The 18003-nt window shown below is 33.7% G+C and overlaps 1 protein-coding gene and 1 pseudogene across 1 annotated transcript; one reads left to right on the top strand and one right to left on the bottom strand.

Moving 5' to 3' along the window:
* The first annotated feature begins 1829 nt into the window (after window positions 1-1829).
* On the top strand, window positions 1830-4422 carry LOC107895084 (disease resistance protein RPM1-like; annotated as a pseudogene).
* A 1742-nt stretch (window positions 4423-6164) lies between these two features.
* Window positions 6165-7686, bottom strand: LOC107895083 (acetylglutamate kinase, chloroplastic). Its single transcript, XM_016820298.2, has one exon. The coding sequence runs from the start codon at window positions 7411-7413 to the stop codon at window positions 6331-6333; it is 1083 nt and encodes a 360-aa protein (XP_016675787.1). The 5' UTR covers window positions 7414-7686; the 3' UTR covers window positions 6165-6330.
* Between the last annotated feature and the right edge of the window lie 10317 nt (window positions 7687-18003).

Below are 18003 nucleotides of genomic sequence, written 5' to 3' on the forward strand. Positions count from 1 at the left end.
TCAATATTTTAATATGTCAAGTTCATTGAAATTAATAGTTTACATTATTATGAAATCTTCATTACAATGTTTAGTATTTCACATATTATGTAGAAAAATCTTGATTTTAAAAAATTTAAAAAGAAAGAAATTGAACCACATTTGAATTAGTTAATGTGACAAATATTTTGTGGCATTGTGGCTATGCATAGGCACCTTCATTTGGTGCTCTTCTAAATGAAGTTTGTATGAAAGATTTACACATGTTGTGGAATCCATGATTCAGATAAACATGGATTGAGAATTATGATATTCTTAATTTTGAGATAGCTTTAAACCCTTCTCTCCAAACTTTTAATAAGGATAAAGCAATGCTTGAGATTGTATAAAATAAAGGTTAAAGTATTAATTCCAAATAAAAGATCAATAAAAAAGATATTGACTATGAAAAATTATGTAAGAATATGACTAATCAAAGGAAATTGGTGAATGAAATTGATTTTTTCTCATTCTCAATACATTATTTTAGATGCAATGGATGTAAAGTGTGCTTTGAAAAATTCAAATTCCAAAAAGTCATTTTTGTACCATTTTACCACCAAAATATTTCAAGTCCTGCAATGGACGCATTGTCTACTTTGAAAAATGGAATTCAAATGTCATTTTTGTACTTTTCTATCACAAAAATATTCCAATTCTTAGTAAAATGAGAGATATTCTTGAATGTAGATCGAGTTATCAAGATTTGGTGGCTTCAACGTGAGTACAATGAACAAAATGCTAATGCATGTTTTTCATCTTTGCTAGCAACATCTTTACCTGAGTTTCAACCATTCCAACCACCACTTTCACCACAAGGTCCTTAAGATGACTGATGCAATATGATTATAGTATTATTTTATCTTTAATAGTATTTTGGATTACACTAGCAAAATTTAGTAAAAATTTAATGGGTAAAACTAGTGTATGATATTTTTTTTATGATGATTATCTAACGTCTTTTTTTTTGTACAAAAAAAAAATTAAACCATAACTAAACTATGCGAGACCAAGACATTTCAGAATAATCATAATGTAATAACAAAAGGACTTCATTCTGTAGTTACATAAAAAAATACCTACCCAACGGTCTTGAGAACGCCATTAAAGTTAATCCATTAGCTATCTTGTTGCCCTCTCTCAAAGAATGAGTAACTTTAACCATCCAAGAAAATTGTAATAGCTTCTTAATTGCACATGCCACGGTTGAGCAATGCTGATTAGCTACATTTTCTTGAATCACTTGGATAGCTCCAGTATTATCCTATATAAAAATCACTCGTTTGAGCCCGAGATTCCAAGTTACTTGGACACCTTCCAGTGCACTCCAAAATTCAGCATCAATAACTGAATAGCAGCCAATATCCCTTAAGAAACCAGCAATCTACATCCTATGCTGGTCACAGATTAGTCCACCTGTAGAAGCATTGCCAAATCTTATGTCATAAATATGAATGTCATTTATTTGAATTAAATAGTTGTGGTTGGATAGTTCATTATGCTGTAAATAGACTTTTCATACTGCAACAATGAGTATTGCTGTTACTACTTTTTGGGAGAAGGTGATTATTGATTGCTCTGCTTGCATCTTAATTGACGAAATTATGTTCTAAATTAATTATTGATTGTCTTTAAAAATAGAATTGGCGATGCATTTTATTTATTTATTTATTCCACTTTAGCAACGTGTTTAAAAACTTTGATATTAATTATGATGATCTTGAATTAAAAAAGAAATTAATGAAAAATAGTAGTCACTATTTAGTAGAATAAGTATCATGAAATGGAAGAGACTGCACCGATCATGAAATTAATTTCACTAAATAGATTCAAATTATAGCAGCAACCAAATTGGTGTCCACGCATTTCTTTGTAAAAGCGTGTTCAAATTCAACATCACTGACCTATATGATTCCACACGTAATGAATAAATTGACCAACAACCTCAAAGTTTCTATTTATGATCTATCATGTAAACATAGGAGAAGACTTAACAAGAAAAGTTTGTCAAGTTGCCAGAAAAGGAAAAGAATTGAAATGGCGGAGATAGCTGTGGGTATAGTTATTGATAGATTAATTTCATTCCTTGGTGCGGAGGTGAAACTGTTTGGACGGCTTAAGAAAGAAGTTGAAGACATCCGGATCGAGCTCGACTACATTGCTTGTTTCCTTAGCCAAACTGATCCAATGGTTGATAAAGAGGATTCCAATGGTGGCTTCAAACTATGGGCGCAACATGTAAGGGAGGTGGCTTTTCAGATAGAAGATGTTATGGATGAATACAAGCTTTATCATGTTCCACTTGCACAAGATCAGCAGCAGCAAGGTTTAATGGCTTCCCTGAGCAGAATAGCTCATATGGTCCGTACTGTGAAAAGGCAACTCCGGGCAGCATCAAAGATCAGAGATATCAAAACATCTGTTAATGAAATCAAGGAAAGAAGTGAAAGATACAGGTTCAACACCCTGCAACGTGTTCCAGGTGAGAACTATAACAAGCCGATTGACCCTCGAATGGGACTTCATTTTGTCGACAGTGAAGCACTCGTGAGCATTGATTCTTCTCGACAAGAATTGGCCCATAGATTGGCAGATGCAGAGCTGAAACGCACAATTGTTTCAGTAGTAGGGATGGGAGGGGTCGGGAAGACGACCCTTGTTAAGAAAGCTTTTGATGATGAAATCATGGTGGGACAGTTCGACTGCCATGCTTGGATCACCGTCTCTCAATCATACAGAGTGGAGGTGTTGCTAAGGACCATGATGAAGCAGATGTATGAGTCTCGAAAGCAGTCCCCACCTGTTAGGGTCGACACAATGGATGGTGTAGAATTGATAAGCATATGCAGAGACTATCTATATGATAAAAGGTACATCGTGGTGTTTGATGATGTATGGAAGGACGACATAAAGAACATGCTTTATTGGATAACAACAAAGGAAGCAAAATTTTAATGACAACAAGAAGTATGAACACTGCTGAGTTTTGCAAGAAATCTTCACTAGTTCATGTCCATAATTTGGAACCTCTTCCACTAGAACAGGCACAGGAGCTCTTAAGCAGAACTGCTTTTCAGTATGATGAAGATAAACTATGCCCTGAAGAGTTGAATGGTTTAACTTTTGAATTAGTCAAAATATGTGAAGGACTTCCCCTTGCAGTTGTGGCCATTGGTGGACTTTTGGCAACCAAAGGCAAGGATGTTGGTCAATGGAAACGCTTACCTGATAGCCTTAGTGCTGAGCTAGACAGTAGTTCACATCTTTCATATGTGAAACAGATACTTTCTTTTAGTTATTATGATCTGCCTTACCATCTCAAGGGTTGTTTCTTGTTCATGGGCATGTTTCCTGAAGATTATCCCATAAGTTGCAAGAGACTGATTCGGATGTGCATCGCAGAGGGGTTCGTAAAAGGTAAACACGGTATGACCTTAGAAGAAGTTGCGATGACGTACCTATCCGAATCGATTAACAGAAGCTTGGTTCAAGTATCAGTGATCGATTCTATTGGCGATGTCAGAAACTGCCAGCTCCATGATTTGATGCGCGAAGTTGTTGTTTCCGAGTCCAAAGAACTGAGTTTCATTCAAACATGTCCAGAAAATTTGTCCAACCATGATCGTGTAGCTCGACACATTTCCATCTGCAACAAATCAAACAATTTCCCAATGGTTGTTGGTAATTATCAAACTCATTCAGCAATTTTCTTTCACATAGAAGAATTACCTAAATCTTTCTGCTTCTTACTGTTCACAAAGTTCAAATTGTTGAAAGAACTGGACTTTGAAGGAGTCCCATTGACTTATATTCCAGAGGAACTGGGAAATCTGTTCAATTTGAAATACTTGAGCATAAGGGACACAAAGGTGAAAAAGCTCCTAAGATCTATAGGTAAATTGCATAAGCTTCAAACTTTGGATCTAAAACGTTCATTTGTAAGCAAGTTACCAGTTGAAATCAACATGCTCTTCAATCTTCAATATCTTGTAGCTTACTACAAAGATAAACAAAGCATCAACAGTATCAATAGTCGAAGAGGGATGAAGTTATATTCCAACTTTGGGAGCTTAGAGTCCTTAGAAAAGCTGTATGAGGTGGACTTGGAGGCCTACAGTGGTGGTAATTTCTTTCGCGAGTTAGCAAGATTGAAGCAGTTGAGAAAACTATGCATCACTAAACTAAAATCAGAAAATGGGAAATGATTTATGTGATGCAATACAGCAGATGATCCACCTTCAGTCATTGAGAATTTCTTCTATAAAAGAGGAAGAGCTTCTTCACCTACATACAATGTCATCCCCTCCGGTTTTTCTCCGTTGCCTCAGGCTACGAGGAATATTAATGAAGTTACCTGGTTGGATTTATGAACTGAGGAACCTCACAAAACTTACCTTAGAATAGAATATCAGATGATTCACTTCAAATCCTTGGTGTTCTACCAAATTTACTCTTCTTGTGGATTTTCGAGAGATACAGTGGAGCTCAACTGCATTTTAACAAGAATCACTTTAAGAAACTCAAGGACTTGAGGCTTTGCTGGTTAAATGATTTAAAGAGACTGATAATAGATGAAGATCATTAACACTTGTAGAACATCTAGAACTTGGACCTAGCCCCCAATAGGAGGAGTTGCCTACTACCATTTCTCATCTAAAATGTCTGAAGACTCTATCATTTAACAATATGCCCATGGAGTCGGTTCAAAAATTGTTGCCTAATGGAGGCTCTGATCATTGGAAAGTCAGGCATATTCCAAATATCTATTTCCTTTACTTCACAGTTAAAGGAGCACAGCATGAAACCTACAAGCTTGGTGATTCACGCTTGTTAGAATTCCTTAGTTGAAGCACTTGGATGGATCTCCTTCCATGTCTTAAAATTCCGATGTTGATATTGCGTCAGACACAGTTGAGTGGCCAATACAGAGGTATGTTCAATCTTTTTCTAAGTCTTAACATGCATTTGACTGGTCCTTAGAGGATCATATCTCCATAACCATATTATTTCAAGAAAAATGAGTGAGAGCAACATAGGTTTTACATTGTTCTGATTTGCTATTTCTTTTATTTTATGTTTTAATTTGGATGATTTTACTTGTAGGACAGGGCAGACACTCAATGGTTTTCAGATGGATCAATTCAACTGAATGTAGAATAACCATATAGGAAGAGACTAAATTTGAATCTACCAGTCTAACTGGTTATAATTACTTACCAGATCAATGTGGGTGATTGATGTATGTTGCCTTCCCGGCCCCCAATCTCATAAATAGCTCCTTGTACCTTTGTCGTTTTTGCTTGTTATATTATACTCATTTTTTCACTTCATGTCAATAGCTTCCACCTCAAAACCTAGAAAATATCAACTTACATGCAATGGTAAATTACAGGTTGCGTACATGGAAGACAGTTTTCCAAATAAAAAGGTAATAAGGTAAGCAACAAAGTATATAAAAAAGGACTAAATGAGAGGAAATAAATAAATGAACTAAAGAGGGTTAAGCCTTTAAAATACAATGAACTACAAGAAGTACATTCAGAAGTTGCAATCAACAAAGCTATGTTACCTGGACTCTTTAATTTCCTAAAGTACCTATTTGGACATAGGAACGTGGTATGATCCTCCAAACATATTAAAGACTTCAAAAAAAATAAAAAGTATACTCATATCACACACATACAATACTCAAGCCAAATTTAGGTAACAGAGCTCCATAGGAAGAATGTGTGGAGTTTCTTAATCTATCATACAAACAGGGGCAACTGAAGCAACTTGAAATTCCAATAAACCAAATACATAGAGCAACTAAAACATCAAGTTCCAATGAAGCAAACATCCATATACGCAAGAAAAAGCATAGCCAACAAAAGAGGGAGGATCCATATAAAACTTCATGCAAACTGAAAAAACAAAAGATAAAATTTACAATGAAAGCGCATAAAGAGAGGACTGTGAAAGAGTTAATAGCCAAAAAGTTAAGAGAAAGTGATTCAAGGCAGAAAAATTGAAACTCGAAGCTACTGCCTCAGTCAGTATCATACATCTACAGCTTAATTGAAATTGATTTCAGCTTCCATTATTACCCATCTTATTCTTGCCATAAGGGATTGAAGCAGAAAAACGCTTAAACCAGAGTCAGCAAATTTCAACATCTCTCCTTTGATTTTATTAAACTATTGAGCCCGAAAAGAAACATTGTTCAGGAACTGATAACAAAAAGCATTGAAGTTTGTCGCAATGCATTCATAACTGCAATAAATAGAAGAGTTACAATATTAAAACTAACAAAAAGGAAGAGTAGGCTATAGTTTAACCGGTGATCATTGTGCCAGCGCCCTCATCGGTCATAATCTCATGAAGCAACGAGTGCTCAACACGACCGTCAATAATGCTAGCAGTGGTGACGCCTTGATCAAGCGATCGAATACAACAATTCACTTTGGGAATCATCCCACCACCTACCTTCCCTTCCTCAATCATTTTCTTCACTCCCTTTATATCAATCTCTTTCACCAAGCTTCCAGGGTCCTCTCGGTTTCTCAGAATCCCTGCGACGTCGGTCAACAGAATCAGTTTCTCTGCCCCCAATGCCGCCGCCACCTCACCGGCTACCGTGTCTGCATTGATGTTGTAAGGCTGACCATACTCATCCGCCGCCACTGAAGCAATCACCGGGATGCTTCCGTTGTCCACGATCGTTTGGAGGACTGTGGGGTCCACTCTCGCAACTTCTCCCACAAACCCCAACTGTGCAGCGTTTGGGCTGGGCCGGGCAACTAAAAGGCGGCCGTCCATGCCAGAAAGGCCCACAGCGGTGGCTCCAGCGTAATTGATACGAGAAACCAGGTCTTTGTTAACTTTTCCAACAAGGACCATAGAAACAACTTCCATGGTCCTGGCGTCGGTTACACGGAGCCCATCGCGGAACTGAGCGGGGATATTGAGCTGATTGAGAAGGACGTTGATTTCAGGACCACCGCCATGGACGAGGACGGGACGGAGGCCAACGCAGGAGAGGAGGACGAGGTCCCTGACAACAGAGGCCTTGAGCTCCGCAGATTTCATGGCGGCGCCTCCGTATTTGACGACAATGGTTTTTCCCCTAAATTTCTGAATGTAGGGGAGTGATTCAGAGAGGATTCGGACTCGAAGTTGAAGATCGGAATTGGTGAGAGAGGGAAGAGGAGGATCATTGAGGGCGGTGGAGGAGGGTGAAGAAGCTCTAATGGAAAGACGAAGGCGACGAGAATTGGGGGTTAATGGGGGTTTGGAGAATCTGAAGTTGAGGTTTAGGGTTTCTGCTTTTGATTTTGTCATTGTTAGGGAGAGAAATGAAAGGGGGTCCTGTGAAGAGCAAAAATGGAGAGATTTGCCGGTGGCTGTTGCGCCCATTTTTCTATCTTCCTTTCCTCTTCGCTTTGGCTCTGGCTTAGGAGGAGCTAATGGTGCACCCACTCAGGAGTGTAAGCAAATCATTACATTCTATTGTCAAAAGAATTTATAATAATTAAAAAGATAAAATAAGAAACTAAAATGAAATTTTATTAAAATCCAACAATTAAAATTAGTATATATAACGATAAATTAGCAAAATCAAACAGTGTGACATTATCCTTCATCCTTATTATTATATAAAAAAAATGATAAAATGTATGTAAAAACAGGATAATATCATTTTTTGGACGAAAGACTTCAATGATAACCTTATTTTCGATCTCAACCATATTGACACAATTATCATACTTAACCATTTTGTCCTTTTCTTTCTTATCAAACAATTAAAAACGTCACATTAATTATACAAGTAATATTTAAATTATTATCAGAAAATATTGTTAAAGAATCTGAAAAACAGATTTAATATAAAATTTAATAAATGTCAAATAATCAAGAACAAGATTATATATAGAAGTGTACTTGAATCTATTATTGAAAATTACCCATAAAATTTTGATCTTTCAAGAAAATAATTTTTTTTTCTTATAGTATATCTCTTGGATGGGGATGAATAAGATATGTGAGATAACTCTATTTCTTGGAAACCACTATCTCTTTAAATAATTGATTATTAAATTAGTTTTGAGTATTTATAATTTGACCCCTCATCAAGTTAAATACAATTTTCAACTTATGATATCTACACATTATTTTCATGACACTTTGATACCTATGACACTTATAACATAATTGGTTACTTAATTTTGATCATATTTTATAATAGCATTATACATTATACATATGTGCCCATAATTGGGGATTTTAATCCAACAATCTCCCACTTGAGCAACATATGTTTCCTGATAAATGTACAACTTTATGGGCTCAAAATTTGCTATAATATAACAGGTATTCTATAATAGTCTTGTCCATCAACTATATCCATATAGAATTGAATCAGTCTTTGTCATATTAATCATGACTAAACTCATCAATAGTCATATATACAAATATAGTCAAATGACATGGATCAATCATAGATGTGTAGCATGGAATTTACATGCAATATAAACCAAAACATGCCTATTTCCATCTGGTCCTCCTTAAACTTAAGCGTGGTCAGTATTAAACAGAGTGAATAAACTAAATACTTTATTTCTGATTAGAAAATAACCAAATACATAAATGTCTGAAAACAAACATAAAGCAAATAAAACACAAACTCTCACTAAACCATGATGCCCTCAAATAATATAACATGTTAGGGAATGTGCCTGTCTTGTAGTAAACATGTAACTGTTTTCTATTTATTTGAACGATGAATAAATAAATAAAGTTAATTTTACATTCCACTATTATGTCTTTTGTATTTTCCGTCTTTTATACTTTGCATTCATTGCGAAATTGTGACAAGTAAATATTAGCTCATTGATTGTTTAAAGTTCAAATTGAAGATAAGTGACACTGTAAATAACGTTTACATTGCGAGAAAGACAACTTACTTCAGTAGATAATCTAAATGAGTCTGTAATCCCGTAAAAGAATCAAAGTGAGTATTTGATTCAAACACTGAGAAGGATTATTATATCGTCTACAATTCCAATTGGGGAGATGACTAGTCTTGGCTATCGGAACTGTTGACTCCACGAGTAGAGACATAGATGTATTCATTGGTAGAATTGTACATTGGATTGGACTCAAGATGAATTAATTCTGAATCCGTTTGTGAATTAACTCACTTGTGACATTCATGGTGTGATTTACCTAAATCCTGAGTTAGTCACTGACTATGCATATGCAACTCATGTGCTTTAATATAAATAGAGGCTTATGCTCTAAAGATGATCGAGCCCATAGTCAGTATGTTGGGTACATGATTTGTGTATGGCATGGCTTTACTAGAAACAGTGGAATTTATAACTCAATTAAAGAGTTAATGATATCTTCTTATTGACATTGTTTGGATTGATAAATATGGAATATGGCCACGGGTCACTAGTTCTCGAACGAGCAATTTATCATAGTCATTTGTTAACAGTGATTATATTAATCATTAAGAAGACACAATGGTGACAGTGAGATAAAATAGGATTGTATTGAGTGAACGGATTTAACTCAAAGGAATCAAGGATATCATATGAGGGTAACACACATATGACGAGGTCATTGGATAAAGCAGTTGGATAAACTGCTTTCACAAACAGTATACAATAAGGAGTTTTCAACCATGGTACTTCTTGTGGACTAACTCCATGATTAATTAATTGCGAATTATCGGAACGATGCTTCTGGACATAATTTCAATCACTAGAGCATAATTGTATATGTCTGATTGGTCCCTCCGCTAGCTCAACAAAGCCTCGATCGAACTGCATTTGAATCAGAAGTAAATTCTACGACTTTGGGAATAATTTAATTGAGTTAATTTATTCGATATGAAAATAAATTAGGTGGTCGTAAGAATTGTTCAACTAGAGAATTTGATTAAAAAATTATCTTAAAAAATTAATTTGGAAAATCTAAGTGATTTTTGAATAAATTAAATTAAAATTAATTTGATATTTTTAAAAATTAATTTTCAAGTCAAACAATTGGACCAATGGGTTATTGAACTTGAAAATTAGACCTAAGATCGTAAATCCCGGGAGCCCAAAATCGAGACCAAGACTGTAACATCCTAATTTTGGGCCTAGTTGAAATAGTGGTTTCGAGACCACAAATCTGAAGTAGAAATAATCATTTTATGAATTTTTTGAGGTCTATGATATGTTTGGATGATTGTACGAAAGTTTCGTTAAGAAATTTTGTGGATAAAGTGTCCAATTTAATTTTTAGGACTAAATTGCAAAAGTTGCAAAATATGTGATTCTAGAAGCTTTAAGCATGAAATGGCTATAGGTTATTAATTAGAGGTTCTTAAATAGAAATTTGACCAATTTCTATTTTTATGGACAAAAATAAGCATGAATAAGTAAAATTTGAAAGTTTAGTAAAAAGGGCATTTTGGTCATTTGGTTCATAAAAGAATAAAAAGGGAAAATTAAGTCAAAATTTGCTCATCTTCTACATGCCATAGCTGAAATTCCCAAGGTCACCATAGCTAGGGTTTCTTCAACTTTCAAACTTGATTGTAAGTGTAATCTAGCCCCGTTTTTAATTTGTTTTACATTTTTTGAGTTGTTATCAACCGATTTAGCCATTTCTACCATTTATTTGAGCTAGGGTTGATGTCTAGGGTTTGATCCATGTGTAACATGCATGTATTTTGATGTTTCATGGTAGATTATGAAAGTTTGATGTGTGATAAACAACTTTTACTAAGTCATTTTTCAAGAAAACACCTAAAAAGGACCTATTTGTAAAAGTTGTAAAATGTGTAGTAAAAATCTAATTTGATGAAAAATGTGGGCTGATATGAGCATGTGTGTGGATTGACTAAGCTTGAGTAATAAAGAAATTGAATGCATTTCATTTTACGAGCCTAAGGACTAATTTGTAAGTATGTAAAAGTTTTGGGGCAAAACTATAATTTTTTTGAAGTACGATTTTTGGACTGCTTTGCACATTGTGATAATTAAATGAGCTAAATTTTCTATTATAGATCGAGAAAAACGGAGTCCGGACCTAGACTGGGGAAAGAACAAAGTTGTGGACTAAATCGAATTAGTTAGCCATATATTGTACCGAGGTAAGTTCGTGTGTAAGTAATGCAACTTATATTATGTATTTAATATTTTGTTATTTCATAACTTGTATAATTATCATTATGGATTCGTTCGACAAAGATTCGATACGGCGAAATTCCCAGTTGAACCTTAGGAATAGTTAGAATACAAATGTCATGACATTAGGGTTATGAGTTTACATGTAAGACCATATCTGGGATATGGCATCGTTATGAGATTTTGTGTAAGACCATGTTTGGGACATGGCATAGATATGAGAATCGAGTAAGACCATAGTTGGGCTATTGGCATCGATGTAAGGTCCCATATAAGACCATATTTGGGATATGGCATTGGTACGATTCTCTGTGTATGTAATTCCCGAGTATCCTTTAGTATTCCAAGTGGTTCAACATGTGATTTAAAGATTATTTCAAAGATGTGATAGGTTATGATTATGTGATGAAGTAGTACAGGTACATACATAAAACTCATGAGAAATGATTTCGGTTTAAGATGCATTATTGGTAAGGATGCAAATGAGTAAGATAAGTCTATGATCACTTAATGATTCTGTGCTAATTTACATTATGTTATGTGTATGTTTAAAGTTGATTATTATTTACATATTAACTTACTAAGCTTAAAGCTTACCCCCTTCCTTTTCATTTCTTATAGTGTCACCAAGCTAGCTCGGGGATCGGAAGTAGTCGGAGCATCGATCACACTATCAATTTGATCATTTGGGTATAATTGGTTTAGATATTTTGAATATGGCATGTATAGAGACTTCGTCTTTTAGTGATATGTGTCATTATTGATTTGGCCAAGTGTGTTGGCTTGTAATGGTAATTGATTCATTTGTAAGTGGCCATTTGGTATTTGCTAATATTATACATATGATGATGTCTTTAATGGATGAGGTTATTGCATGATTTGTGATGATAAGCATGAGATGTTGTATGTGATAGAAATTAGCATGAAATTGAGGTGTGGATATCTTGATTGTGGCTGAATTGGTAGTTTGTATATGCTTGGATTGATGTTGTTTGATGTTGTGTAGGTTGGTGCAAGTAAGGGTGGCAAAAAAGCTTGGCAAATAGCCTTATTTTTGTCCACACGGGTAGACACACGGGCGTGTGTCTAGGCCGTGTATAACACATGGCTTGCCCTATGGGTGTGTGATCTGGCCTTGTGTCCCTTGTATTGTAAAATTTAGCTTCGAATTGGCCACATGGGCAGAGACACGGCCGTGTGTCTCAGCCATGTAAAAGACACGGTCTAGGGACATGGGCGTGCGCCTAGGACGTGTGAAGTCTACACCAATTTTAGGAAAAATTATGAAAATTAAATTGCCCACACAGCCTAGCACACGGGCGTGTGCCTTGGCCGTGTGACCCTAATTTGTTGATGACGTCATAAACAGAGAGTTACATGGGCTATAGACACGGGTGTGTGTGACAATACGGCATACCCACTCGGGCGTGTGACCCTCCAAAACATGAAAATTTTCTAAGTGTTGTAAAAATTTCGAAGGTTCTCGATTTAGTCCTAAAACGCTTCCAAAGCACGTTTTAGGCCTCGTAAGCTCGTTTAAGGGACGATATGAATGTTTATGAAAAGTTTTAAATTTGAGTGTAAATTCATGTCTCAGTTTTGAATGTTCGTTTGAGTTTAAGTTCGGTAATGCCTCGTACCCTGTTCCAGCGTCGAATACGGGTAAAGGGTGTTACATTTAGACCCAAAAACTGGTCAAACTGAACCCGGTATGTTAAATCGATCCGAAGATCCAACCAGTGGCTAGATCAGATCAGCGGGTCATCATTGACATGGACAGAACCGACAGTAGCCAAACCAGCTCAGGGTGCTTTAAGGATGTCGCACCTGTATCACCGAACACGACGGTGCCAGTGGCTGGGACGACAGTGCCTCGGTGGCCAATGGTAATTGGTTGTCAGTGGTTGAGTAGTGGAAGAGTTACACTCCTATTAGAACTCTACCAGAGAATTTGATTTCAGATTAACTATTCCAAAAATAATATTATTTTAATAGTTTAATAGTAAATTAAATTTAATACTTATCTTAATAATATTTTTTAATTTAATATTAAAGTAAACAGAACCGACAGTAGCCAAACCAGCTCAGGGTGCTTTAAGGATGTCGCACCTGCATCACCGAACACGACGGTGCCAGTGGCTGGGACGACGGTGCCTCGGTGGCCAATGGCAATTGGTTGTCAATGGTTGAGTAGTGGAAGAGTTACACTCCTATTAGAACTCTACCAGAGAATTTGATTTCAGATTAACTATTCCAAAAATAATATTATTTTAATAATTTAATAGTAAATTAAATTTAATACTTATCTTAATAATATTTTTTAATTTAATATTAAAGTAATTATCTTAATATTAAATTTAATTTAATATTTATCTTGTAGATAAATATTCTATTATTTTAATAAGATTTAATATTAAAGTGATTAAGTTTAATCATAGTTGAATTCTCTAAACTCTTCCCATATAAAGAGAGCTATAGGTCATTATTTTTACACACTTGAGTTTAAGAGAAAGTTGTAGAGAGAAAATTCTCTGAAGAGATTATACCAAAAAATTTCTAGAGATATTTTTCTGATTTACAACTTGACCCAAAAGTTTAGAGAAATTACAAAATTAACCCTGTTAATTTTTGTGAAAAATTTTCTGATTCGAAGCAAACCCACACTCAGTAGACGTGAGCTTCAGGATAGCGGAGAAGTCTACTAGGTCTGTAACACCTCTTAACCCTAAACTGTCGCTAGAATAAGGTTACGAGGTATTACCGAACAATCGGACAATTTACGATTAATATTTAAATAATTATTGAACATATTATAATATAATCATAAATTCATATAAAACTTTTGCTAATTGACTTTAAAAAAAAACTCAATAAAACCCCTTTTATAAATATCTAACATTCCCTACAATTTCAAACCGGAACCAATCCAAAATCAATATTTCAACCAATGCAATTTCATGTTTAATCGTATTAAAATCATTCCTATAACAATAATTTGATAATTTACTCTATGAACATTTATGTTACCATTAAAAATTAAATTAGAATTTCATTCATCCATTCTAAATTTAGCACCAATTCTACCATGCATATCATATAAATTTTCATACCATTTCATTAGTTTAAACACCAAAATACCAAATACCATTCTTTACAACAAAAATTATATAGCATTTTAAAGTGACCAAATTAACACCTATGTACATGCCACTTTTGCCAAAAGAAGAATACATCACCGAGTTTTGCGCTGGAGTCGGGATCGCCTGGATGCTGAACCGAGACTCTGAATACCTATTAACCTGCGCACAGAAACAACCGTACGCTGAGTATTTTATACTCAGTGTTATTACTATAATTCAAATTATAAACATAATAATCATATAAATTAAATCATATAAATCTAATATTTACTAAACCATTTCAAACATAAATTTGTCCTTTTCAATATATTCATACAATTTAATTTAGCTATTCGTCAATTGAAATCATATACATTCATGTTGAGCCATTATCTAATTCATGAACCATTGGTTCATGCTTTCCATTCTCATACTCACATTCAAATCACATTATCAATTCATGTTCCATTTTCACATTTCTTTCAATGGTTCAATCAATTCCTTTTATTCAACTTAACTTTTCTTTTAATTACCCCTATTAACAGACTCGGACTTTGGCGGATACACGGATCTAACCAAATACACCAGTTTGGCACCCAGTGCCTCATCGGATAGTTCGAAGCAAAGTTGACACCCAGTGCCTTATCAGCCTAGCCGAAGTAAAGTGGTACCCAGTACCTCATCGAATCTATCTGAAGTAAAATAATGACACCCAGTGTCTCATCGACTCGAGGTCGAAGCATCCCTGAACACTTCCAATCCTATGGCATGCCAATTATATCTTGACTCAGCCCAACTAGTTAATAGGGTTTCCGAATCACATATAAATCTCAATTCAATTCAGTGGAAATTTCTCACATTTTTAATTCAATCATTTTCCACTTTTCAATCAATTTTCAATTCACATAATCATAATTCAATACATTTTCTCAACTCAATAAGCATTTCAATTATTCACATATAATCACAATTCAATTTAATTTCATACAATTCAATACTAATACTTACCATGCATATTAACTTAAAATTTAACAATTAATAATAATTAAATTCGAATTATAGTAATACTAACACGTATTTCTCATTCAATTCAATTTTCTAAATTCAATTCAATAAAATTACTTACCTCAATATTTACTTACTATAAAATAAATAAATTTAAAATTAATACTTAATAATAAATAACTTGAATTATAGTAATACAAACCCGGATTTTGCGATTACTCCTCGATAACTTTCACTTTTCCTTTTTGTGCCAATGCCTCGGGTTTTTTGTTAGCTACGAAAAAAATAATTTACACTATTAATTACATCACTAATTAATAATAATAACTGAATTTCTATCCAATTTATACCCTAATTCCAATTTATTCCTAATTAACTCATTTACTTTTCTAACTCAATTCATACTTTATTTCTATTCAATTTCCTTCCATATTCTATTTAACTATCTAATGTTCATAATAAAACCCTAATTTAAAACTTCTTTCAATTTAATCCTACAACACAAAACTTATAGCCTAATTTACAGTTTAATCCTTTAATCAATTCTAACTTAAAATTCATTCAATTAAATCCCTAATTCATCTTTTTGTCCAACATAAATTATTTTTAAAAACCTATAAACTTCTAAACTATCAACTTAATTTTATCAAAACCTTGTTTTAAGACTTCTAAAAAATCAAAATTAAGAGAAAAGGACTTAATTAAGCTTACCAAAACTCCAAGCTTCAAATTCCCTATTTCCCCTATTTCTTTCTTTTTCTTCTTTCTTTCTTCTTTCCCTACTCTATTTCAAAAGCTTCTCTGTTCTTTTACACCCTTTTTTTTCTCTTTCGTCTTTCGTTTTATTCTTTTATTATTTCATTTGTTTTATTTATTTTATTAACTTAATATATTATAATTTAATTATTATAAATATCTATCATATAATTAATACTATAATACAAATGTATACATTTACTTTTCTACATTTGTACATGATCAACACCATACATTTGTCATGATTTTATCTAATTATTTCATAAAAATCTTATAAATAATTATTTAACTAATAACTATCTTTTTAATTTAATAAAAATAATAAATATCTATTTACTTTAATAAAAGTAAATACATAAATATGTTACAATTGTATATTTTTATCACCATCCATTTGTCAAAATCATATTTTATTTATCATATAAAAATTTTATAATATAATTGTTTTAAATTAATTTAACATAATTTATATCTAAATAATTAATTATATAATTAAAATATAACATAAAAATCTTAGATTTTTATTACATATATGCCGCCTCATTTCTTGTTAATGGCTTAATTGCCATGTTAATCTTTTTTACTTTCTATTAATCTATAATTCAACTTTTACCCCTTATTCAATTTAGTTCTTTTTACTATTTTCTCTAAATTGAGCTAATTTCACTTAATTAGAGCCTAATTAAACACACTACTAGACTCACAATTATTCCTAATAATTATTTACGAACTCAGTTTACTAAGACGAAGGCCCGATATTGTACTTTTTCGATGCCCGTGAATTTTAGGTCATTACACGGTCGAAGCGCTCATTCTAGACGAATCGAAAATGTACAATTTTGATTAAGGTATTTATTACTTTAGATATCACAACTAAGATCTTATTTTGGAAAAATTTTAAAAATCTGCTTTTTCCCTAAATTTATTTTCCACTACGTTTTCTAAACTCATTTTTCCAACATAACACTCATATAAGCAGTGTACTCATGAAAGAACTTGGGTGGAAAACCTTTTGTGAGCGGATCCTCTATCATAGAGTTTGTCCCAATGCGCTCTATGGATATTTGTCCACTTTGCACTCTTTCTTTCACAACTCAGAACTTTATGTCAATATGTTTTGACTTAGTTAAGCTTCTTTTGTTGTTGGGATATAGTGCCGCTGACTTATTGTCACAAAATAATTTGAGTGGACTTTCTACATTCTCCAAAATGCACAGCGTAATGACAAAGTTTTGCAACCATATTCCATGGTTTGATACCTCATAATATTCTACAATCTGCTGCCATAATGGAAGAAGCTACAAGTGTCTACTTGACACTTTTCCAATATATAGCTCCTCTAGCTAACAAGTAAATATAGTCTGATGTAAATTTCTTGCCATCTTGGCACCTAGCAAAATTAGAACTAAAATACCCTACGACCTCTAAATGATTTGATCTATTGTAAGTGAGCATGTAATCTTTTGTTCTCTGAAGATACCTCATAATCCTCTTTGATGCTATTTGATGGTCTATACCAATGTTGCTTAAATGTCTACCTAACATCCCAACAATGTACGCAATATCTAGACGCTTACATACTTGAGCATACATTAGACTCCCAACAATTAATGCATAGTTCATCTTTTGCATTTCCTTAATTTCAATGTTACTTTATCTCTTTTAGCAACATTGGTGTCATCTAGTCTACAACTGTGCATGCCAAACCTTTTGAGTACTTTATCGATATAGCTCTTTTGTGACAATCCAAAAATACCACAAGATCAGTTTCAATGTATCTAAATTCTTAAAACAAAAGAGGCGTCCCAAGATATTTCATCTCAAAATACTTAGATAAAAAACCTCTTAGTTCTATGCAATAACCCTATATCATTAGTGGCAAGCAAAATTTCATCGACATACAGAACCAGGAATATATGAATATATACTTACTCCCACTGAAT

This window comes from Gossypium hirsutum, chromosome A13 (assembly GCF_007990345.1).
Source record: "Gossypium hirsutum isolate 1008001.06 chromosome A13, Gossypium_hirsutum_v2.1, whole genome shotgun sequence".
Classification (NCBI taxonomy): Eukaryota; Viridiplantae; Streptophyta; class Magnoliopsida; order Malvales; family Malvaceae; genus Gossypium; species Gossypium hirsutum.